Source organism: Gadus morhua, chromosome 8, assembly GCF_902167405.1.
Source record: "Gadus morhua chromosome 8, gadMor3.0, whole genome shotgun sequence".
Classification (NCBI taxonomy): Eukaryota; Metazoa; Chordata; class Actinopteri; order Gadiformes; family Gadidae; genus Gadus; species Gadus morhua.
Window position 1 is genome coordinate 14,895,287 of NC_044055.1, and position 25,338 is coordinate 14,920,624.

The 25,338-nt window shown below is 43.5% G+C and overlaps 2 protein-coding genes across 3 annotated transcripts; both read left to right on the forward strand.

Annotated features, from left to right (window-relative positions):
• On the forward strand, nt 1-17,320 carry lyn (LYN proto-oncogene, Src family tyrosine kinase). Of its 2 annotated transcripts, XM_030363455.1 has the most exons (14): nt 5-188; nt 1,442-1,531; nt 3,019-3,157; nt 3,459-3,504; nt 3,852-3,957; nt 5,107-5,205; nt 8,667-8,767; nt 8,986-9,135; nt 10,085-10,237; nt 12,332-12,514; nt 12,995-13,071; nt 15,118-15,271; nt 15,893-16,024; nt 16,340-17,320. In XM_030363455.1, exons 3-14 carry the CDS (start codon nt 3,032-3,034, stop codon nt 16,540-16,542), a joined length of 1,530 nt encoding a protein of 509 aa, XP_030219315.1. In that variant the 5' UTR covers nt 5-188; nt 1,442-1,531; nt 3,019-3,031; the 3' UTR covers nt 16,543-17,320. The 2 variants fall into 2 exon arrangements, with proteins under 2 accessions (XP_030219314.1, XP_030219315.1); XM_030363454.1 differs by lacking the exon at nt 1,442-1,531 and having other exon boundaries at nt 1-188.
• Nucleotides 17,321-17,682: 362 nt separating this feature from the next.
• urod (uroporphyrinogen decarboxylase) lies at nt 17,683-23,124 on the forward strand. Its single transcript, XM_030363457.1, has 10 exons — nt 17,683-17,857; nt 19,109-19,221; nt 19,566-19,645; nt 19,990-20,052; nt 20,393-20,590; nt 20,816-20,977; nt 21,290-21,424; nt 21,619-21,719; nt 22,156-22,222; nt 22,615-23,124. The coding sequence occupies exons 1-10, from the start codon at nt 17,835-17,837 to the stop codon at nt 22,777-22,779; spliced, it is 1,107 nt and encodes a 368-aa protein (XP_030219317.1). The 5' UTR covers nt 17,683-17,834; the 3' UTR covers nt 22,780-23,124.
• Nucleotides 23,125-25,338: the final 2,214 nt, after the last annotated feature.

The window sequence follows — 25,338 nt, forward strand, 5'->3', positions numbered from 1 at the left end:
TCCTCATTTCTTTGGCTCAAAGCTTGCGGCAGAGCTGGCCACTGCACGACTCCGCCAGCTCGTCATTCGCTCGATGTGTCTCTTTTATCAAGTCCTATGAAATCAGAAGACCACAAAAAAACGTACGGACGAAATATATCAAGATAAACAACTGGTCAAATATTAGGAATATTTATAATCAAAGGAAGGTAAGTGGCATTATAACATTTAACTTTTTATTGTATATTATTGTATTATTGTATTGTATTATTGTATAAATTGTTCATAAATTGTTCATGTGTCATCGGTACATGTTGTAGCCGAAATGTGTTTGTGGAAACGTCAGAGGTTATCGTTTGGAAATTCAGATTAAAAGTGAGTCAGTATTTCTATAGTGAGGTAAAAACGTGTATCCACTGCACAAGCTGCGTCACAGCAAACGGAATAGTGCACTTTCAGTTGAAAAAAACCCCAAAGAAAGACATTTGGACTTTTATAGCGAATTATTACACTTCAACACACTGCCGTCTCCACTCCTCTCCTCCATTCCCTTGTTTTAACATAATCTCCCTCTCCTTCCTCCAGGCAGTGAGCGTGCACTGTTGTTCTGTCTTAGTGAACTGATGCCGGCTCTGATGAGTGACAGCTCATATATTGTCTTTGCACTCTGGCCATTTACTAGTCATCAGCATGCCTACACAGTACTGCAACCATTCCACAATGTGTGGTGGTTATACGTGTTGTGAACGAAATGTGACGTGAACAATATTTTAGGTGCCAATGACTTTGGTTCTTGTTGGTTGATCACTTGAACACTAGTATAAACAGCTACTGTTTCTACCTTAAACGCAACGATCTATCCTTTCAACATCCATCATCCTCCCATCCGTCCATACATTATGTCAGTGACTCTGAGCGCATTCCACCAAAAGTTGCAAAAGGTCCCCACATCCAGTCAAATCTGGATATATTTATTGTCTTGCACGAAAGCAAATGTGTGTGGATCTCCGCCACCCACGAGTCTCCGATCGACCTGCTCAGCCGTGGTGTCATCGCGGCGAGGCAAGCGGTAAGCTGAGACGAAGGTGGAAGTAAACCAACCTTCACAGTGACCTGGGTCAATATCGCACTGCTACTGTTAAACATTAGTCCAAATACGAAGGCTAATGATTAATTCTAGAAGGCTGCTGCCCTGTTAAATTCAGAACTAGGGAAAACAGTTGACTATAGCTAGCTAGACTTCAGGCCCCGACAGCGGCGACCACAAACGCTCGCCGGCCCCGATACGTCCAGTCACGTGACACATACCCACTGGAAAAACAAAATATCCAAAGTAATTAAAATACATTTTTCAATATTGTATTCCAATATTCCAACTCTTCACCCTCCCCTCTTTCTTCCTGCCATTCTCGCTCTCTCTCCCTCTCTTTATCTCTCTCCCTCCCTCTCACACTTTTTTCAGCTCTTTGATTCCCTCTCCCACCATCTCCCCACCTCCCTCTTCATCTCTCCTTTCAATTCACCCAAATGAGATCCATGAACATGAGAACAGGTTTGTCCACTAGCCATCAGTAACCTTCCCAGCGTGACTTCATACTGCCAGAATACAATGAGGCCCGAAAAAAAACACTTCTACGTCCCTTTTCTGGACTTAAGAAACACGACCTTAAGCACGGTCCCTGGTGTATTTAGAACCACAATACTTGAGTATTGTGATTGGCTAGATGAAATTAAGCACGGTCCCTGGTGTGTTCAGAACCACTGTAGCCTGCTTTTAATGAGTGCTAGATGGCATTCACTGTCCCTGGTTTATTTAGAGCCACAGTACTTGTAAGGAGAGGCTATATGACATTAAGCACGTTCCCTTCTTTATTTAGAACCATATTACCGTACTTCTAATGAGCGGAAATGTTTAGATTTTGTAAAGCTCTAAAAAAGGAAACTGGTCACAAGTTCCATAGATCGTGTGTTTCTGCGTCTGGGCGTCAGCGTGTGTGTAAGACAGTATGCGTGTGACTTTATGTTCTTATCTCAATGTGTGATTTTTGTGGTGTGTGTGTGTGTGTGTGTGTGTGTGTGTGTGTGTGTGTGTGTGTGTGTGTGTGTGTGTGTGTGTGTGTGTGTGTGTGTGTGTGTGTGTGTGTGTGTGTGTGTGTCTTTAGACCTTGTCTCGAGTTTCGTGTGTGTGTGTTTGTGTATGTGGCTGAATGCCCTTGTCTCGCTGTGCGCGTGTGTGTGTGTGTGGCTGAATGCCCTTGTCTCGCTGTGCGCGTGTGTGTGTGTGTGTGTGTCCTTGTCTTTGTGTGTGCGTCAGTGCAACGCAAAGCTGCCTGCTGGTTAAGAGAACAGCTCTAAACACAAAAGAAACAGAACACAAAGAAAATGACTGAAGTAAATTAGTAAAGTAGGCTTCTTTTATGTTATCAGTGGCCAGAACAGCTGCTGTCTGGTGTTAAACTTAAAGAAATTCAGATGAAGAATACCAACCACATTACAAACCAAACCGAGAAGAGAAGTGGGCGCAGAAATGAAACCATTCTTGAACCGTTCGTGACTGCACCTGCATTTCTTTTTGTTCCTAAAGTCAAATGCTATTTCCAATCATGCTGATAATACAACCACCATAACATATTGTTGTGATGTTACTTTGAACTTTGTGTATCAGGCATTGTCTGCCTTCACCTCAATCTCTCTCCTTTTCTATCTTCATTTCCACCACCCCTCCTCCTCTCCTCTGTCTCCTCCCCTGTCCCTCCTCACCTTATCTACCTTTCTCCCCTCCTTTTCCCCTCTCCCTTGCTCTCTCCTCTCCACTATTGTGCTCTCTGCCCTCCCCCATACCACCTCTACCAAACTCCTTCCTCATTCTATCTCCTCTCTCCCTCTCTCTCCCCTGTTCCTCCACCTCTCTCCTCCACATCTCCTCCCCCTCTCCCACCTCTCCCCTCCTCCTCCTCCTCCTCCTCCCCCTCTTCTCGCCTCCACCTCCTCGTCCCCTCTCCTCCTTCCCCTCTCTGATCCCCCCCCCCCCTCCACCAGGAGAAGGAGGAGGATGGGTTGTATGAAGTCTAAGCTAAGCGAGGGACTTAGCCAGGGGAAGTGTGATCCTCCACCACCCGACCGCAGCTCCGACACTGTCTACGTCCGCGACCCAACCTTAAACAGAAATAAACCTGGAGTAAGTAGCAACAACGCACCAGAAGGTTACAAGCTACTCAAGCTTCTATTACAGACAGTCAGTATTACAGTCTGTTTTTTTCTATAGTGCCTTACAATGAAATCAGAGATTGGTGATTCAGGGACATTCAGTTGGATTACATCACTGAATTACACTGCTACACTATAAGAAGTTTGTTTTTTAATTTCCAAGGCAACAGCAAGACAAAGTTGGACTGTGTGTGTGTGTGAGTGAGTGATGAGTGAGTGAGAGCGTGCTCATACACTTTCTAATTGCATACTCTTGATCTTCCTACGTTTAGAAGCCATCAGAGCTTCTTCCCGGGCAGATTTTTCAGAAGTTGGAAGGTATGGCGTCGACGCAGATTATATAATGTCAAGCATCACTCATAACACCTTTTATATTGCTTTTAATATCAAACTCTCCTCACCTTTCTGTTCAGGAACTGCTTGCTTTGAAATGTTTCAAGTTGACATTAATAGATATTATTTTTAGACTTGTAGGTTTAATGGTTATTGTCTCTCAAATGTCTTTGAATAATTACAAAAGCACTTTATAAATACAACTATTATTAATAGACTCTTTTGTTGGAAAATAATGTGCCAATACAATGTAAGAACATGAATACATAAATCAGTAGTTTCATTTTGTCCGATCTGTTATCCCTGTGATCCATGTTTGTTCTGTATCTCAGAGCAGGGAAACAGCAGTAAGGTGGTGGTGGCGCTCTACCCCTATGAGGCCATCCACCCAGAAGACCTGGGCTTCAAAAAGGGAGAGACCATGATGGTGCTGGAGGAGTGAGTCCCAACTGAACCCTTATTACACTCTTATTTTCTCACACTTTTTCTCACAAAGTACTAGAATTGTATATCTTCGGTATCTCCTGAAAGCAGAACTCTGCAATGAATAAGAAACTGTAATTATGGAAGCAGTTCTCCAACCATAGAATGTAACGGATGTAACCATTTCGATCCGCTCGTAATTTTCAAAATCAATAGAATAATTGTATTGTTATATTTTGGGTCAAATGTTTAGTTCCTTTAGTTCCTTTAGTTCCTTTCCTTTTTTTTAGGTAGCCGTGTAATAGCGGAAGTCCTGCATCACCCTATCTGGGTTTATTTCTTAATAATGACCAGCTAGCTTTTCCATACAACCTCAACATAAGAAATACCAGGAGAATGAGAAACGGGAACAGAAACTCGACTCTCTGCTTGAGACCTCAAGCAGAGAGTCAGCAGGGGGAACATATACTAAATGGATTGACAACCTACCGTCACAGCAGGGAGAGAAGTCAAACATCAATAACCTAATAAAGGTCTAATGTATAATTAATGAGTTATAATTACTTATGTTATATGTATCCATAATTCATATAATTCGTATTTAATTTATTCATTATAACTATCTAAAAAAAATATTTATAGATAATGAAGCTCTTCCATTTCCCCTCTCATAAAATGGAATATACTATACCAATAAGTAGCATTTTCAGCCACACCTGTATTTAAAACACAGCAGAGGTGGACTAGGTGCATTATGTATGCTAAAATGAATGATGTTCTTTATAATCCAACGCCATATGCCAAACAAGCGTCAGGGGTATGCTGACACAAACAAACAAGCAAATGAAACAAAACAAAAGATAAAATATGTTCTATTGAATTGCATCACGTTCTTCTCAGTATGTTATGAAGGGATATCCCGATGTGCATTAAGCATCAGAAAATGGTGTTCCATGAAATCCATTGTAATCACACCTCACTTCAGTCCATCTGTCTCCGTATATTCCTTGCATCTGTTACTACCAACATAATAACTAACATTCCAATTCTCTTCAAATGGCTGTGGTCATTGCGATGTGACGTCGCGATGTACGTGCCCTAAAGATTATGTTTAACCGCGAGCGATGGGAACGAGAGATGTAGCTGACCACTTTGTTGTTCCAGGTGTGGAGAATGGTGGAGGGCCAAATCCATAAGCAGCAATAGAGAAGGGTTCATCCCTTCCAACTACGTGGCGCAGGACAACACCATGGAGACGGAGGAGTAAGAGCCTATCTACGGTTTTGTTGGGAAATACTTGGGCGTACAACAATTTTGTTTTGAAGGAGTCTGGTCTGTTAACGTCAGGGACTATTTGAGATCCAACAGCTCTTCTGAGAATGTTCTTGTTAACATTCAACTTTCATTTTGAAAGACTTTTCAAAGTTTGTATTTATTAAAGCCCCCCCATAAATCTGCAGTTTGTTTGTAAGCAGCCATGAGTAGGCCACCCTCGACCCTACTTACTTCTTAATCAGACGCATCTAAAAACATTTATAATCATCATTCACTGTCAGATTTGGATTTCAGTATCAGTAGTGGGATAAGTATTCAGTGATTGACTGGAAAGTGAATAAAACAACCTGTTACGGTGCTTGCCTCAACAAAACACCGGCCACAGCATTGGGTTGGAGGGCTGCACCCGTTGGGGGCTGTTGGTGGTGAACAGGGTGATGTTGGTAGTGAACAGGGTGCTAGTGGTAGTGAACAGGGTGCTGTTGGTAGTGAACAGGGTGCTGTTGGTAGTGAACAGGGTGATGTTGGTAGTGAACAGGGTGCTAGTGGTAGTGAACAGGGTGCTGTTGGTAGTGAACAGGGTGCTGTTGGTAGTGAACAGGGTGCTAGTGGTGGTGAACAGGGTGCTGTTGGTAGTGAACAGGGTGCTGTTGGTAGTGAACAGGGTGCTAGTGGTAGTGAACAGGGTGCTAGTGGTGGTGAACAGGGTGCTGTTGGTAGTGAACAGGGTGCTGTTGGTAGTGAACAGGGTGCTGTTGGTAGTGAACAGGGTGCTAGTGGTAGTGAACAGGGTGCTAGTGGTGGTGAACAGGGTGCTGTTGGTAGTGAACAGGGTGCTAGTGGTAGTGAACAGGGTGCTAGTGATAGTGAACAGGGTGCTAGTGGTAGTGAACAGGGTGCTAGTGGTAGTGAACAGGGTGCTAGTGGTAGTGAACAGGGTGCTAGTGGTAGTGAACAGGGTGCTGTTGGTAGTGAACAGGGTGCTAGTGGTAGTGAACAGGGTGCTAGTGGTAGTGAACAGGGTGCTAGTGGTAGTGAACAGGGTGCTGTTGGTAGTGAACAGGGTGCTGTTGGTGGTGAACAGGGTGCTGTTGGTAGTGAACAGGGTGCTGATGGTAGTGAACAGGGTGCTAGTGGTAGTGAACAGGGTGCTAGTGTTAGTGAAAAGGGTGCTAGTGGTAGTGAACAGGGTGCTAATGGTAGTGAACAGGGTGCTAGTGGTAGTGAACAGGGTGCTAGTGGTAGTGAACAGGGTGCTAGTGGTAGTGAACAGGGTGCTAGTGGTAGTGAACAGGGTGCTAGTGGTAGTGAACAGGGTGCTAGTGTTAGTGAAAAGGGTGCTAGTGGTAGTGAACAGGGTGCTAGTGGTAGTGAACAGGGTGCTAGTGGTAGTGAACAGGGTGCTAGTGGTAGTGAACAGGGTGCTAGTGGTAGTGAACAGGGTGCTAGTGGTAGTGAACAGGGTGCTGTTTGTAATCAGGGTGCTGTTGGTAGTGAACAGGGTGCTAGTGGTGGTGAACAGGGTGCTGATGGTAGTGAACAGGGTGCTAGTGGTAGTGAACAGGGTGCTAGTGATAGTGAACAGGGTGCTAGTGGTAGTGAACAGGGTGCTAGTGGTAGTGAACAGGGTGCTAGTGGTAGTGAACAGGGTGCTAGTGGTAGTGAACAGGGTGCTGTTTGTAGTGAACAGGGTGCTAGTGGTGGTGAACAGGGTGCTGATGGTGGTGAACAGGGTGCTGTTGGTAGTGAACAGGGTGCTAGTGGTAGTGAACAGGGTGCTAGTGGTAGTGAACAGGCTGCTAGTGGTAGTGAACAGGGTGCTAGTGGTAGTGAACAGGGTGCTAGTGGTAGTGAACAGGGTGCTAGTGGTAGTGAACAGGGTGCTGTTTGTAATCAGGGTGCTGTTGGTACTGAACAGGGTGCTAGTGGTGGTGAACAGGGTGCTGATGGTGGTGAACAGGGTGCTAGTGGTAGTGAACAGGGTGCTAGTGGTAGTGAACAGGGTGCTAGTGATAGTGAACAGGGTGCTAGTGGTAGTGAACAGGGTGCTAGTGGTAGTGAACAGGGTGCTAGTGGTAGTGAACAGGGTGCTAGTGGTAGTGAACAGGGTGCTGTTTGTAGTGAACAGGGTGCTAGTGGTGGTGAACAGGGTGCTGATGGTGGTGAACAGGGTGCTGTTGGTAGTGAACAGGGTGCTAGTGGTAGTGAACAGGGTGCTAGTGGTAGTGAACAGGCTGCTAGTGGTAGTGAACAGGGTGCTAGTGGTAGTGAACAGGGTGCTAGTGGTAGTGAACAGGGTGCTAGTGGTAGTGAACAGGCTGCTAGTGGTAGTGAACAGGGTGCTAGTGGTAGTGAACAGGGTGCTAGTGGTAGTGAACAGGGTGCTAGTGGTAGTGAACAGGGTGCTAGTGGTAGTGAACAGGCTGCTAGTGGTAGTGAACAGGGTGCTAGTGGTAGTGACCAGGGTGCTGATCAGTGACCCTAAATCTAAGTGGGGCAGAAAATACTGGGGTTGACAACACCCGCAATTTAAGTTTTTTTCATATGCATATATTATATACATAGAATATTGTATTAGATATTATTATATGCTTCACATCACTCACACCTGTGGTCCATATATCCCCTTGTCCTGTGCACACACTTGCTCAAAAAAGTAGACATGGGAAAAAAACTGTTTCTCTTTGAGCAACCACATAGCCATTAATTCTTTTCATACCATGCTTGGGAGAAAGTTCTGTTGTAAGTATTCCCCCTATCCTTTGTTTGTTGGATACTGTTTATGTCTGGTCTGTCTGGGCCAGGTTGTATGATGGCTAACTTCTCTTCCAATTTTAACCTCTCAAATTGATTTTTTAACAGAAACTCAACACTGTTAATTACAGGTGCAACACCACTCGCCATATCTGCATCTGATGTAGAAACGAAAAAAGATACTAGCGGTATAATTTGAGTTAAAACAACAGTTCTAGAATATGACCATGAGGCAGACTACTTTGTGACCATATATGCGTCTTTTAGCGCGGATTACAATTCTTATTGCACCCTGTAGGGTTATGCGATAAACATACGGAGGAACATAGTCACTGAGCTAACCTGCCCCAACATTGCATGACACGTTAAACTCAAGTAGATTCGCCACCATCATCCAACATTTGATGTCAACAGACCAATAATTGTCAGAAGAATACAGAAACTATAGATAGTTAATGGGACAATCACATTATTAAAAATAGACTTGGAGCAATGATTTACTGATTTAATGATTTACTTTTTTGGGAGAATGCTTTTGCAAGTAGTTCGCTGTGCCACCTGCCCATATTGACGCGCCTGGTGCTGATGGTAGTCAATAGGGTGTTGATAGTAGTAAACAGGCTGCTGGTGAACAGGCTGCTGGTGAACAGGGTGCTGATGGAACTGATCAGGGTGCTGATGATTGTCTCCTACAGGTGGTTCTTCAAGGACATCAATCGAAAGGACGCAGAGAGACAGCTGCTGAGTCCTGCCAACCGACCGGGCTCGTATCTCATCCGGGAGAGTACCGTAAAAGGTGGGGCGATAGCAATCACATTTAAGAGAGATAGAAGGGAGGGAGGGACAGATAGGGAGGAAGAAAGAGAGAGCGACAGAGGGCGGGAGAGAGAGACAGACAGATATACAGACGGAGAGATATTGGACTAAAAGACCAAAACACTGTGTGTATGTGCGTTTGTGCATGTTTGTGTGCATGCCAGCATGTGTGTTTTTAACTCTCTTTCTCTGAAACAGGAAGTTACTCACTCTCCGTCAGGGATGTCGACCCCCAGGGTAGCGACATAGTGAAGCACTTCAAAATAAGAGCGCTGGACAACGGTGGCTGCTACATCTCACCCAAGATCACCTTCCCCGACATCGGCAGCATGGTCCGATATTACGAGGGTGGGTAGAAGGTCATGTGTGTATATATACTGTATATACACACACACACATAATATAGATATAATGTGTACAATTTGTACATTTTCAACCCACCTTGTTTAACCTTCTACATGCATATTTCTCCTACATATTTTTATTTGTGTGTACTTAAATACACATTATATCTGTATATCACCTTGTCTATAACCCAGGTGACTTGCGGGTGCTTCTATACCCTTGTGTTTGGAGTAATCATTTCAATGTCTTGTGTGCGTGTAAGCATCAACCTGCCTATCACCATTACTCTGACATCACACCAGCTCAGCAGAGTTTTCAAACTGGCAACCAAAGGATTATAAGCAAACTTTGCAAATTTGCCAACCTGAGTCGATGTGTGATTGCCTTCTAAATAAGACATTGGCAGTGAGGCTTTAGGACTGCGAGCGATTAGTCTGTACGAAATTCATATCATCAAATTAAGACAATTTAGCTTTTTCAAGTTAGTTAAATCGAATACAAATACAGAGTACAATTACCAATGATTTGCTTACATAAATGAACATTCAAATAATTTGTTTCATGGATCCTCTTTTTTTTTCTTTTTTTATAGATACTTTTTCTTGGCTGCTTGTCAGAGAAAGCAAGCACATTCACAACTTCCCTTAACGCTCTCGGAACTTATGATGTGCATTTGATATTATTTATCATAATCATCATGATTATTTATTTATTGACATTTATAGACAGAAAAAAGAATTGTGCATGCATGTGTGCATGCATGCATCCATGGGTGTGTGTGTGTTTGCGTGCTTGTGTTTTTGCATGCGTGCGTGCTTGTGTCTTTGCATGCGTGCGGTATGGTTTTTGCGTGCGTGCGGGTTGCGTTGTTGTGTGCGTGTGTGGTTGCATGGGTGCGTGCGTGCGTGGGTGCGTGTGCAGGTCCTCACCTCCTCTCCGCTGCTTCCCCCAGAACAACCGGAGGGGCTGTGCGGGCGCCCGCTGCATCCCTGCAAGAAGCCCCGAGCCCAGAAGCCGTGGGACAAGGACGCCTGGGAGATCTCCAAGACCTCCATCAAGATGGTGAAGAAGCTGGGAGCCGGACAGTTTGGAGAAGTCTGGATGGGTGAGGAAGCAAGCACACACGTCGTACAACGATGTCACATACCATTGTATACATATACTACCTCATCTGGTACATATAACGTTGAAGTGATGGACAACAGGATTTAGAGACATCAAATAACCTGAACATATCACAGAGGGATGGAGCCAGACCACACCTATCGAATACCTTAGGTTTCAAAAAGTGCATTAATATACATGTCAGGGCTTGAAAAACACAGTCTTGGAAAGACTCCGGACAATAGTCTTGTGATCTGAATCCATGACATGTGTAGTTAGGAGGCACTTATGAGGAATGTCCTGCTGTGTTATTATATCTTCTGACTTAAGTGTGTGCAGTGGCAGAACGGAAACACAAAAAGGACATAAAAAATGAAAACCACAAACAGTGCATCCGCAACACTCTGAGACGGAGGGGAATACATGAGCTGTGAACGCAACACAGTGTATTGTTGTGTGTGTTTAACGTAACACAGTGTATTGTTGTGTGTGTTTAACGTTACACAGTGTATTGTTGTGTCTGTTTAACGTTACACAGTGTATTGTTGTGTGTGTTTAACGTAACACAGTGTATTGTTGTGTGTGTTTAACGTTACACAGTGTATTGTTGTGTCTGTTTAACGTTACACAGTGTATTGTTGTGTGTGTTTACCGTAACACAGTGTATGGTTGTGTGTGTTTAACGTAACACAGTGTATTGTTGTGTGTGTTTAACGTTACACAGTGTATTGTTGTGTCTGTTTAACGTTACACAGTGTATTGTTGTGTGTGTTTACCGTAACACAGTGTATGGTTGTGTGTGTTTAACGTAACACAGTGTATTGTTGTGTGTGTTTAACGTAACACAGTGTATTGTTGTGTGTGTTTAACGTGGAAGAGTGATTGGGTGGAGTCAGGTCACAGGCTTCCCTTGTTTTGATGGAGAGGAAATGAGACAAATGTGACCATGAGATTTGCATTCTGAGTTACCAGTACTAACTCAAGCATACTCAACACACAATCCACACACACACACAAACATGGCAGACAAGAAAAGACACATATGGACACAAATAAACACACACACACACACACACACACACACACACACACACACACACACACACACACACACACACTCACACACACACACACACCCACACCCACGCCTTGTTAGGACTTACCAATGAGAAGACTGTATCCCCATACTATAGGCTCTATGCCAAACAGTTGCCATCGGCAACCTCTAATCTCTGTTTGCTTTTTGTTCTCTTTTCTTCCTCATGCAACCTCTCTCCATATCTCACATCATTGACAGCTATCTCTGTGTTGTTTTAAATGTACAGCAGTGATACTGTAGATAGTACTTGAAACAAAAACACAATGTCTTTTGTTTGTATGCTTCTACTGTTAGTTCAGCGATTAGCCGAAAAGGTCCTGTGATAATAATGAATACATTCGCCCACATCGCGGTTCACCATGAGCCACTAATATCCTAAAGTGTGTTTCTTAGTGGCCGCTCATCCCCAGAGATGTGAATGAGAGTTGGTGTTGGTTTTGTGTCCTCTCAAGCTTAAACAACAAACACATTGTTACTTCCTGCTGTTCTGTTCTGCCTGGCTAGCCCAAGGCTTGCTCCACCTTGTGCGTAGTGCTACGACTGCTGCCATTCAAATCTACTGAAGCCATCCATTCATCTGCCCAAATGCCCACTCATCCATCCACTCAAATCATCCAGCCATTCAAACCCCCAGTCCCGCAATCCACCTGACAAACCCCCCGTTTAGCCATCATGCACCCAATCGTGCGTTCATCCATTCATCTGACAACCATTCCACCCCAACGTTCCTCTGCTATTCCATTCAGCTGGCAACTCTTATATCTATATTTCTATCAATCCATACACCCAACCACCCACCCATCCATCCCTTCGACCTCTCCCTCAACCAATTTCCAACCGCCCTTTCATATACCCACTCACCCATCCATCCAACCATCCTCCTTTTACATCCAATAGGCTGACGCTGATTCCTCCATCCATCCATTCATCCAACCCTCACCCCTCATCCATCTAACCCCCCCCATCCCTCCACCCCTCTCCCCCACCCCCCTCCAGCCTACTACAACAACGTGACCAAGGTGGCGGTGAAGACCTTGAAGCCGGGGACCATGTCGCCGGAGGCCTTCATGGACGAGGCCAACATGATGAAGACCCTGCAGCACGACCGGCTGGTGCGGCTGCACGCCGTGGTCACCAAGACCCCGCCCATCTACATCATCACCGAGTACATGGCCAACGGTGAGCAAGCAGAAGGGACGGACAGGATATGACCATATATGCGAGAGATAGGTGCACACACACACCCACGCGCACAGTTGCACTCAGTCCGTCAGAGTGGGTGCCTTCCCATATTCGCACATGTGAATGCACACTCACAAGCGCACACACGCAACTGCAAACACACACAAGCACACACAGACAAAAAGCAGTGTGTGCTGCTCACGCACACCCACACAAACCCGCTTGCACACACACACACAGCTGTGGACTTACATCATCCCTCCGTCATTTCGGAGTGATTGGTGGTTAACACTGTTAAAATTGTCAGTGGTCTGAGTACACAGTCTGCTCTAAATTCTGATAGCAGCTAGTAAGAGAACTGTACATTCCCATTTGCACAATCATTTAAACCCAAACTAAGTTAGTTAAAGAATAGGGTAGAATAGGCCAAAAACCTTAGTTTTCATTTTCCCTCTGCCCATCGTCTCTCTTCTTCAGGCAGTCTCCTTGACTTCCTGAAGAGCAGCGCAGGAGCTAAACTGCAACTTCCCAAACTCATCGACTTCTCTGCACAGGTGATTTCCACACTTACCGTCCAACAGGCCTACATGAGGATAACCACGGGGTGTCCCATTGTTGCATAATAATTTACCACACGGTCAGGGAGGGGGGGGGGGGGGATATATACCACAGTATCCTCCAATGCAGAGATAGTAGTCACTTTCATCTTTAATCTATCACCCTGGTTTTTAATGTTTTAATGATTTTAATGAAAAATAATGCCAACCTTGGTACGTTTTGGACCAATCAGGTATTACACACAGCAACATACAATTGTAAAGAAATCATAATTTATCCGTCAAGCAATGTAGTAAATCAAGACACAAAATTTTGCCAAGCAACAAAGGATGGTATACTTTCAGATTGGTGGTGCATCGACACTAATAATGAATTGTAATTCAGTCACAGGTGTGTGTCTGTAGAGTAGGCTATTTTACAACGGCTTCGAGCTATTAGAACTAAGGACCAGAACTATCCATTTTATAATTTCCATAAAAATAAAATAAATAAATTACATCACTTGTTTGGGTTTTCCCGCATTGTTGGGAAACAGTTAAGTCACTTATTTTTCCCAGGAACTGAACATGGTAGAAAATAACATAGGAACAACATTTCCCTTAAATTGAAAATGATTTACTTCGGCAATGTGCTAGTGACGTAGACAGGGCAATGAAGTTCCCCTGTCTACGTCACTAGCAGGAACCAAACGTGTCCTACATTGGTTCATACTTCCTCATCAAAGGTTCACACTCTAGAACCACTAACACCAGCAAGACGTCTCTCTGGCTGTGTTCACAAGTCACTTGATTTTATCTTATAAACCTAGGCCACAATTTTTACAAATAGGTCACCAATCAAGAAAGTTACGGGATGGGAAGCAACAAAGACGTTCTAACGAAAAGATATGCCACTAGGCAGAATATGTATGCGAACAAGCAATGGCACAATTGAGCTTGGACAGTGTAAAGGGGAATAAGAGTCAATAGAGGACGTCATCATCATTTGATCATATCGTCTAGTAATTTAAATCTCTTGGCAAATAAGAAGACACATTTTTTCATGGCAGTACATTCATTAAATTGTAGGCGTGCTATTGTATTTTTTTATCTGAGTTAGAAAATGTCCTCATGCATATTCATTAGGGGGTCGGCGATACTGCAAAAGTTTATTTCGATCCGATACCAAGTAATACACGACAAGAATCCCTGTTACTAAAATTCAAAGCGCCATGTGTATTTTCATGCAGTAAAGAGCAGTTTGTCCTTATTCATGAGGTGAATGCATCTTCAAAAACACTAAATCTGAATACATTTTCATGACCACTGAGTCATGTGCCAATGCAAGGTTAGCAATCATTGTAGGGTGAGAGGTTGAATATCATTTCTACCTACCATCTGTGAGACCCAGGTTTGATTCCCAACTGAAGCATGCATGTAGCAAGCAATTTTCTTCCCACTGAATCTATGTTAAAACACAGTAAAGGTACATAACCAAAATATCGTTTTGATTGTTGTAGTGCACACAATTATTTGTGGAGAACAAACCAAAAATAATAGCACTACAACATACCTCTATGTCACCTGCCACCTCTTCACAGTACACCTGCTATCACCCCACTGCTACATTGGGGCAACGGATTGAGAATACGTTTTTGATTTGAATAAAATAGACGCCACGTTAGTGCTTCACGATTCTTGATCAAATGAAGATCCCAATATTATTTTCTTAGAATCGATCACGATTATCTCAAGATGTTTTAAATGTGTTGTGATGTTTTAAATATGATCGACTTTGGACAACGGACAGGGAACACTCCTGTTTTCAGCTGAAATGCATCAACTTCATGAATCAGACACTGAACATAAAAATGATAAACTTTAGTCTCTGGTCGCCCCTTATTCGCACAGCCTCTGAACATGTTTTTTCCTGTGTTTTCTGTGAGTAAGATGAGAGAGGTAGATATGCTTCACTTTCATAGTTTTATCACCCCTAACAATTGGGGTGGGGTTTTGGGGGCCTGCGAAGCCCTTTGAGACTGACGCGTGTGTTACGGTTTGAAGATCGCAGAGGGCATGGCGTACATCGAGAAGATGAACTACATCCACCGGGACCTGAGAGCGGCTAACGTCCTGGTCTCTGACAGTCTGCTCTGCAAGATCGCCGACTTCGGCCTGGCCCGGGTCATCGAGGACGACCAGTACACTGCCAGAGAAGGTAGGGGGGGTTAGGGGGAGGGTGAGGGAGGGGTGGGAGTTAATATGTTTCATGATGAATGCCATTGTATTTTTAGCAATGTAATTTCCCTGAAACTGACGCTGCGTAAAATTTTATTTTACTTCCTCAAAAAATTATTTTTCTTTATGTTTGCGCCACAATCGCGTGTGTGTGTGTGTGTGTGTGTGTGTGTGTGTGTGTGTGTGTGTGTGTGTGTGTGTGTGTGTGTGTGTGTGTGTGTGTGTGTGTGTGTGTGTGTGTGTTTATTTTTGGAAGCTTGGGGCATGTCCACAACCGTGTTTTCAGTGGGTTAAGGCTGGCTGGGCTCTCCAGCAGAAAATCTAAACAATTAGCAAAGTTCTGCTCCATATCAGCAGTGATAGGCAGCCTGGCAGTGTGGCGCAGGAGATGTTTTTTGTACCCTTGAACAATGACTTATCTTATCTCTGAAATATTTGAATCTTGTCATGTGATTGGTGGATTCAAATAAAGAATTAAATGCGCGTGTGTGTGTGTGTGTGTGTGTGTGTGTGTGTGTGTGTGTGTGTGTGTGTGTGTGTGTGTGTGTGTGTGTGTGTGTGTGTGTGTGTGTGTGTGTGTGTGTGTGTGTGTGTGTTACAGGGGCTAAGTTTCCCATCAAGTGGACCGCTCCGGAAGCCATCAACTACGGCTGCTTTACCATCAAGTCAGACATGTGGTCCTTCGGAGTTCTGCTGTACGAGATCATCACCTTAGGAAAGATCCCCTATCCAGGTTTGTACCACGTTACATCGCCCAAAATCCTATAAAACCACAACTACCAGAATCCCACAATTTGCTTGAGTAGTTGGCCTAATAAAAACCGAGTCCAAAGTACACTAAAGTTGTAGTCTAGTTTTTTGAATGAAGATAAGGCCTAATAGTTCTGCTGGGTGTAGAGACAATATTTAGAAGTAGTAAAAGGTGGCGATAAAAAGAAAGGTTCAAACTTTGTTTATGTGGATTCTTCCTTGATTTTAACATTAACTAAGGCATCCCAATTTCAAGTACAATTTTGATATTTTTTCTTCTTATATCCTTTCAAAAAAGGCATGAACAAGAGCGAGGTGATGTCATCTATACAGCGGGGCTACCGGATGCCCCAGCCTGCAGACTGCCCTACCGAACTCTACGACATCATGATGTCATGCTGGAAGAACAAGCCCGACGACCGACCCACCTTTGACTACATGCAGAGTGTTCTGGATGACTTCTACACTGCCACCGAGGCGCAGTACCAACATCAGCCTTAGGGGGCGGCAGGGAGACGGAGAGAGCCAAAGACAGAGAGAAAGAAAGAAAAGGGGAGTGAGAGTCTGGGGTGGGAATAGGATGAGAGAGAGAGTTTTTAAACTGCTTTGGCAATTAATATCGCTAATAAAGCTACTTTGAAATTAGAGTGAAAGTGAGTGAGTGAATACGCAGCGAATAATTGTAGCACTAGAAACAGGGTAGAACTCGATAGGTGGTCAGGATAAAAAGTTCAGATTCTTTAATGTCAGGATAGAGACAGACTTATTTACAGTGCAAAGTTGACACCGTTGGTGGAACACGAAAAATACATATGGGAATACCTTACTTGGTGTTCTATATATACTATGATTTACTGCATTGCAATAATAATATTATGTAAATGGTAAAGTAATCTTGTTTTCATGTGCTGTATTTAAAACGTGGTTGGGCTCCTGTTATGATCCCTTCATATTGAAGTATGTATATAGTGTTGCATGGAGATTGTTAAATATTGTCATGGTTTTGCTATTAGATTTTATCAGTTTGAATTATTTTGTATCAGTTTGATGAATTAATGCCAATCATGTTTCCTTAATTTTTTTAGTACAAAAGGGAAAGTGTTTACTAATCAAGAAATCGTTGTGACAGAACATGAAATACCGGTATTGTTTTTATGATGCGTTTTGAATTCTTCTTGAATTTCCCTCGGGATTAATAAAGTAGGCTATATATCTATCTATCTATCTGTTACATTGAACTACTATGTACATATGAATAAATATATGGCGGTATTTGTTATTAAGCTTGTATTTTTCTGTTACCATGTAGTATTTAGATCCTATCTAACTACAAAACATTTAGCTGTTTATGTATCCAAAGAAACAATTGATTCTGTTTTATGTCATAACGGGCAGGTTGGGTTTGGCATATAGCCAAGGGCCCTATTTATGGGCATTGGGTCTCGTAAACCAGAACCTGTAGGTTAAACGTTGGAAAACATAGACGCTACACTGCCCTTTTAAACTGAATGTGCCGTTTATCTTTATTTATGCCCTTACACATGGCTTAGTCTTAGTTTAATTGACCGTTCTGAAACGATTGAAAATCATCGAGCTTTAACTTCTTTAGACAATATTTTATTTTGAAATCCATTCCGCGCATCCACCACATGTCACATGACTTTTGCCAACATGGCCGCGGCCTGTAGCGCAGTGCTGTAGTAGCGACTCGAGTGTTTTGTAAGTGAGTCTGAATGACAGCAGGCTGCGAGCGACATCCCGAGCAAGAAGACTGTTAACTTATCTTTTTCACCATGAGCAAGGACGAGCTTATTCTGTGAGTATGTTTAACGCTGAGCCACGCATGTTATTTAATACTGTTTCAACAGGATAAAGAGACTGACGAGCACAATATGAGGACATTATAAAAACACGTAACCCTGATCGTTCTCTGGACTCAAAAGTATCCACTTCGGTTGGGCGTGTAATTCGAAATGTTATTTTGGTTTTAAAGTACAAATTAGATAGACTACTTCTCAACTTCTGCAGGTGTTTTAGCATCTCTGCTTTTTGTAAGCATGGTACTGGTTGTCATATCACCATTGGTGACCCAGCACACTAGGGTACTGGTTCTCATAGCTCCACGGGTGACCCAGTGCACTACGGTACTGGTTCCCATAGCTCCATCGGTGGACCAGCCCATTGCTGTACTGGGCTACATAGGGATCCCATTTAAAGGTCGACCGCATTCCAACTTCATGTTTTACCTTTTTATTTCCTGGTTCGTAGCTCGTCATTGGAGGGATGTTACGATCAAACGATTTAATTCACCTTGAAGCACGTCCGTGTCAATATTTTGCTCAAAATTAAACTTCACATAGGGAGATTCCCTGCTTATCCTCGCCCCTCGGCATGTAAACGTCGAAACACCTGGCCAGGTGTTCCCATCAATTAACCTTGCCCAATCACTGCAGCCGTGATGGGTGGCAATATGTTGTTCTTCACATATCGATAGGATAATAATGAATCAAATATGCATTGCAACACATTATTGTTGAGTTTATTGCTCATGGTTGAATGAAAAAAATGCGCTAAGTAAGGCCTATATGATCGAAATCATACATGACTTCCATTCTGTTGGGGGCCCTTAACGTAACTGTAGTTGAAATAGCAGGAAAAATGTGAGGAAACATGTTTCTCCTGCTGCGTGTTTCTGGGTTACTCAACGGTTGTAGCGCTGCCAGTAAGAGATAAGAGAGGGAGGGCTATCTTTTCTATTCAGTTGGTGTGATGGGCGGGAAAATAAGGCAGTAAGATAAGAGAAGGGTGTATCATATTTGAATATCTGAAAATACAAATTGTTAAATTATAGATATTTTTGATGATTTGAACTATCAAAAATATCAAAAAAAACTCAAGCAACCGAAAAGTGTCTCCATCTGTAGTTTATTTAAAAATGTCCTTCAAGTTCTTCAACATATGAGGGCAGCGTATACCTTGGTGCTGTTGTATGCTCCTGGGTTCCCACCTACTCCAGTTCTAGTTGATGATCAACATGCTGCATTGCATGGCTCTGTCCCTCTTCCAGACCCAAAGACTTCCCGCAGCTGAAGAACGACACGTTCCTGCGGGCAGCACGGGGAGAACAGACCCAGCATGTCCCTGTGTGGTGCATGAGACAGGCTGGCCGCTACCTTCCAGGTACAGACACACTGAGAGACTGACAGACAGACAGACAGACAGGCAGGCTGGCTGGCTGGCTGGCTGGCTGGCTGGCAAACAAGGCAAGATATTGATTTTAAAGGGTATAGTAAAATTCTCCCATAACACACAGACAGACAAACGGTGGCCCATACATTTTAAATCAAGCTCACGGAGGTCAATAGTAAGCGTTATGGAAAAGTGAGTATTGAAGCAATGCAGTTACAACAGAGATCAGCCAGTCTGCAAAAAATAGTAGCAATTCATGTAAAAGATTTCCCTCATCATAGCGTGATACTCCCACATGTGTTAATGTATCTACTTTTATGTGTGTGCATGTGTAGAGTTCCGGGAGTTCCGGGCAGGGAAGGACTTCTTCGATACGTGCCGCTCACCAGAGGCCTGCTGTGAACTCACTCTTCAGGTTCCACCGCCATTTCTCTAGTCTTTCTTGAATATATTAATGATGTTTATTATTTTTAATTTAGAAATCCCTTTACCCAAAACAACCTTTTCATTCAATCGTTCAATACATTGAAATCCTCTCATCATAATGTTTACCTTCCTTCATGAACATCCATGGCTCTGTGTATTCATACTTAATTACCTAATTTATTATTGTGGATTGGTATTTTGTTCTAAATTCTTACTGTGGCGTCATACTTAGTACTCAATTCTTACTGTAAGTTCGTACTTCATACTTAATTCTCACTGTTGCTTTGTACATCATACTTAATTCTTACTGTAGTGTTTTCTTTCTTAATGTAGCCTCTCAGACGTTTTGACTTTGATGCGTCCATCATCTTCTCAGACATCCTGGTTGTACCGCAGGTGACGTAAATACTAAAACATCCATTTGTTAGTCAGTACAATGTGTTTTCATAAAAGTGCTATCTCATTGTTATGGCACAAGATTGAATCTGGGGTCACTCAGGGTTCTGTCTTGGAGTCCCTTAATTTCTTCAAATTGCCGCACTATTTTTGCATTCAATATCTTCCTTTCCAAGGCTAAAGTATATCCTAGATATAGACTTATTTCATCAGCAGAAATGCCAGATATTATAGAAATGTTTGTACATGTGATGTACATACTTTTGGTTTCCTTTTGTTTACCGTTCTGTTTGCTCCTGTTTGTTTGTTTATTTTCCCTCCATCCACGGTGCTCCACCAGGCCATGGGGATGGAGGTGCAGATGGTGCCCGGGAAGGGCCCCACCTTCCCGGATCCCCTGAAAGACCCAGAGGACCTCCAGCGGCTGAAGACCAAGGTGGACGTCCAGAAGGAGCTGGACTACGTCTTCAAGGCCATCACCCTGACCCGACACAAGATCGAGGGGAAGGTGCCGCTCATCGGATTCACTGGAGCACCGGTGAGACTCGCCTGAGAGACAGTCAGACAGACAGACAGAGGAACTCATGAATCCGTGAATTACAGGAAGCTTATTAAAAACGGTCCGATAGGTTTTAAGACCAGATGGTATCCGGCTGACATGATGCACCTTGTACTGACCACTCAGGAGCCAACTCTTTTATCCTAATCGCTCTCTTGCTCTTTCTCCAACATTGCCTCTCACCTCCTCCCCCCCTCTCTCCAGTGGACCCTGATGTCCTACATGATCGAAGGCTCGGGCTCAAAGACCTTCTCCAAGGTCAAAAGCTGGCTCTACCGCTACCCAGAGGTCAGCCACATGCTGCTCAAGAGGCTCACCGACGTCATCGTGGACTACCTGCTGGGCCAGGTGGCCGCGGGCGCACAGGTGAGTCGAACAAGATTACACTTGAATTTCAAGTGTAATCTTGTTTATCAAGGGCGAAAAAATCAAAGTGTGTGAAATACGAAAAACGTCCTTATTTTGTATAAATGTATATAATCTCTGTATTGCAATTTGGTACAGGCTCACACTGCAAGCCGTAACAACCTAGTGTAAAACGAGATTGATCAGTAGTAGGTTAGTCAGTAGTACCGTTATGGAAACGTAAGTAATGAACCTCAGAACCTCAGGCCTCCTTAGCCAGATGCGTGACCCCTACCAGCAGTAATATTGTTACCATTTCTCCTCACGCACCAGGCCCTGCAGGTGTTTGAGAGCCACGCTGGGATCCTGGGGCCCGTGGAGTTCAAGGCTTTCTGCCTGCCCTACCTGAGGGACATCGCCCGCAGGGTGAAGGACCAGCTGAAGGAGACGGGGCAGGACGTACCCATGGTGAGACCCACTCACTCATAGCCCACAGGGCATTGTCCCTCACATGGTATGTTGTATTGAAAAAAAGTATCTGCTAAATTCATGAACACATGTTCGTGTAGGATACTGTTGTAATACTATCTGTCCACCAGCAGAGGGAGCCATTTTATGAAAGATGACTTTTGTTGCCCCTATAACGTTTGCGTGTGTCTCAGATTGTGTTTGCTAAAGATGCTCACTACGGCCTGGAGGACTTGTCCCAGTCCTACTATGACGTCGTTAGTCTGGACTGGACCATTGACCCGCGGTTGGCACGGTAACAAATGCACACATACACTGGAAGTCAATCGGCAATAATGCCCAACTGTCTCCACATATTGTCTGTGTGTAGTAATATGACTCATTATCATATCTACACATGACTTGCTTATCCTTGCTTGCTAAAAGCGTCTTCCTTTCTTGTAATTTGTGCAGATGATTACAATGAATACACAAACATACTTATCAGTGTCTGAAACTGACAATTGAACAATTCAACTTTTTTTTCCAAGATTGTGAACAAACATGTAAGAAAAAAAAGCAAACATACGTTTTTCGGACCGTTAGTAACGAGACCGTTTCGCTCAAACAGGTCAATACTAACCCTCCCTGCTAACCTCGTAATGAACAGCTAGCATTGTTCCCATTTGGCTTATCCTTGAAACACACATTCCAGTTTCACCACCAACTGTCAGTGGTCCTTGTGTTTTCAGCGAGCAGACCGGAGGAAAGGTTAGCCTACAGGGCAACATGGATCCCTGTGCGCTCTATGCTCCCAAGGTAAACACAAGAGATAACTCTCTAACAATGAAAGACCCCAAAATAGACCTGCTGTTACAACACAATTGACAATCCCAAGATATACACACTATAATTTAGACACAGGATTATAGTTTACAGCACAGGAACACTTGTTTGTTGTTGGTTTATTGCAGTGATAGTTAACTTAACCGGCATTACAGTATTTACGATTTACTGTTTTGATCATTTATTTATTGTTATTATTATTATTGATCAGCATATATTTTTATATATGCTAACAAACCCAGAACCTACCGGGCCGGGATTCAAACACCTTAACCACGCCAACTACTCTACCACTGCCCCCCTAACGGTTGTGATTATCGTTATTCTGAATGTGTTACCGCCTCTCCCCCCCACCACACCTCCAGGAGCGTATCTCTGAGATCGTCAAGACGATGCTGGAGGGCTTCGGGACCCAGCGGTACATCGCCAACCTGGGCCACGGCATGTACCCGGACATGGACCCCGAGAGCGTGGCCGCCTTCGTGGAGGCCGTGCACAAGCACTCGCGGCAGATGAACAAGCAGCAGTGACGGCGTTGGATGTGATGTTCACATGTGGACGTAACGACTGCGGGTCACATGGAGGAAGCGCGTGTGTCGCTACTGCAAAGGGAGCGGAAGGATTGCAAGAAGCTGTGATGTTTATACCACAGGGCGTATATTGTATCAGTAAAAAACACCGAATGCGACTAACATGTGATATACTTGCAATAGTTTGAGGCTATGGCTTAGATCGCGTTTTTTCGTATTGTCAAGATAAAAGGTCAAACAGATCATGGACACCGGGATTGTAATCCAGCCTGTTGTTCCACAGACGGGAAACTCGCACTTTGTGTGACCCAGCTCTAATAAAATAAAATACACTGATTCAGAACACCTGAGTGCGTCTTTCATTGTTTCGTCTCGGCCTTTGGTCGGCCACCAATGTTCTCTTTTCCAACCAAACAACAAAGACGGCATTCAGAGACGAGGCCGCGGCTCACAATGGCCAACAAGCCAGAAGGAACGCAGCCATGATGCGGAGCATGTAACCCATGGATCACCAACACCGTCGTCTTGTTACAACACACAAGTTCCAGCCCTGTGTTGGAGTATCACAGGATTTCTTTAAGGACAATTTAGTTTACTGATAATCCATAAGAAGGGTTTAGTTTGAAGATTAGTTGAGGGGGGGGGGGCGGTGCGGCCTATGTGAGCACTAATTATTTAACATCTGGCAGGTTTACTGCTTCTTAAAGACACCATTGTTTTGGTCCTCATTGTTTTTAAGGAGAACAGTTGGACAATTTTACCAAGAGCTGGGAAAGAAATTTTGTTTTGAAGTCATTTTTTTTCTGATTTGACATCTGTCCAAATGGTAAGAATATGGTTTATGATTCGTATTACGTTGTTGTTGTGTGTGTGTATGTGCGTGAATGAGTTGATTAGAATGGGGTGGGAGGTGTCATGCTGCACTATAAATCCAGAGGAATATTACTAAAAATAAACATGTTAAAGCCCTGTTCATTCAGCCAATTTTTCTATTTGGTCAATAGATCGATTGCATTTTAAAGCAACTTTGCTTTTTTTTTTCATTATAGAATTGAAGTGTGTGTGTGTGTGTGTGTGTGTGTGTGTGTGTGTGTGTGTGTGTGTGTGTGTGTGTGTGTGTGTGTGTGTGTGTGTGTGTGTGTGTGTGTGTGTGTGTGTGTGTGTGTGTGTGTGCTCTAAGCATAGTTAATTATGTTGGACCAGGGATGACGCGCATGTACAAAAATTAATATATCTGGTTCAATAAATTCAACAAAGGCAGAAGTGTGCAGTTAAGTTTAGCACAAAAGTTAACATTGTGCAAAATACTGACAAGCATAAACTAGACTTGACTGCACCAATAGGCCTATTCTCCATTTGAACTGAGGGAGTAGGGCTGCTTGGTCATTTACTACCAATGGGATGCTGGATTAGTGAATACATTTTCCCGCCTCTCGCGCAACATCCAGCCAAGACCTTGTTACTATGTCAACGGACACATTAGGAAAATTCTATGTGAAAACTACTTCCATGATACAAGAGATAATTTGGATTAAAATAAAACCACTGCGCTATTACTTCCTTCAAAAGGAGATCCCACACAAATTATGGTGCAAAAAATCGGTTAATCCCGAATGGTGTTTTGATGTTCGAGCGAGCTCAGCAGAAGATTAGGAGACTGCAGTAAATCCTGTTGATGTTGTTGTTTTTGTTCGAAGGTCCGACACACACAAACACAAAGAAAAAAAGCATAACATCACGTGACACAATCGTGTTTGTGATTTAAATGGAGAGTCAAGTCTGCTAATGCTATTCTGAGGCCGTTTTTTATTAGTAACATGACACCAAAGGTACTGAGTTCGCTCCCCACTGTCTAAAGCCTACCTGTAAGCATTGTTGCATGCGATGCCCTAACCACTACCATATATCTGAATTCACTGTAAGTCACTTTGGACAAACGTGTCTGCTAAAAGACAAAATCTCAATGTAAAACTGTATACACCAAGGTATGTTGGTGGATGCATCGGGGTTCGATCATTAAAGTGCATTTGAGCAAGGCAACAAATATGGAATTCTAAACCCACGTATGCCCGATGAAAAAGCATGACATTCAAGCCTTTAAAGATTAGGCTTACTCTGCCCGCCTGTACTGCCGGATGTGTGTCGTCCAATGAACAGTGGCTTTAGGAAATGAGGACCAATCGAGGAGGCAGGCCCAGAGTTTTGGGAGGGTCTGTGACACAACTGTTCCATTCTGATTAGAGTGCTTGTAATCAGACACACAAGTATTGAAATATCAGGAAGGCATTAGGAAAGGTCAGGAGAACAACAAAATGCATTTTTGACAGCATGTCATGGCATGTTGATCCCTAACCTTGGTGCACAGATGCCCAAATACACACAACACAAACAAATACACAATCTCACAGAAAGATGAAATCCAGAAAGAGAAAGCGACGGAACAAGCGAAATAACAGACAAGAGAGAAAGAGAACCTGTGCATTGTGGGTAAATCTTTTGTGGCTAGGCGAACAGAAGAAGAAATTAAGAGCGGAGAGACAGAAATCAATGGCGGTTGAT

What these genes read in the sequence shown, in the direction of transcription:
- urod (XM_030363457.1), top strand. Translation starts at nt 17,835, where the DNA reads ATGAGCAAGGACGAGCTTATTCT. An exon ending in AGGTGGCCGCGGGCGCACAG is followed by an intron (nt 20,978 to 21,289) that starts GTGAGTCGAACA and finishes CTCACGCACCAG; the next exon opens with GCCCTGCAGGTGTTTGAGAG. An exon ending in ATTGACCCGCGGTTGGCACG is followed by an intron (nt 21,720 to 22,155) that starts GTAACAAATGCA and finishes TTGTGTTTTCAG; the next exon opens with CGAGCAGACCGGAGGAAAGG.
- lyn (XM_030363454.1), top strand. Translation starts at nt 3,032, where the DNA reads ATGGGTTGTATGAAGTCTAAGCTAAGCGAGGGACTTAGCCAGGGGAAG. An exon ending in CCGGGAGAGTACCGTAAAAG is followed by an intron (nt 8,768 to 8,985) that starts GTGGGGCGATAG and finishes TCTCTGAAACAG; the next exon opens with GAAGTTACTCACTCTCCGTC. An exon ending in CATGGTCCGATATTACGAGG is followed by an intron (nt 9,136 to 10,084) that starts GTGGGTAGAAGG and finishes TGCTTCCCCCAG; the next exon opens with AACAACCGGAGGGGCTGTGC.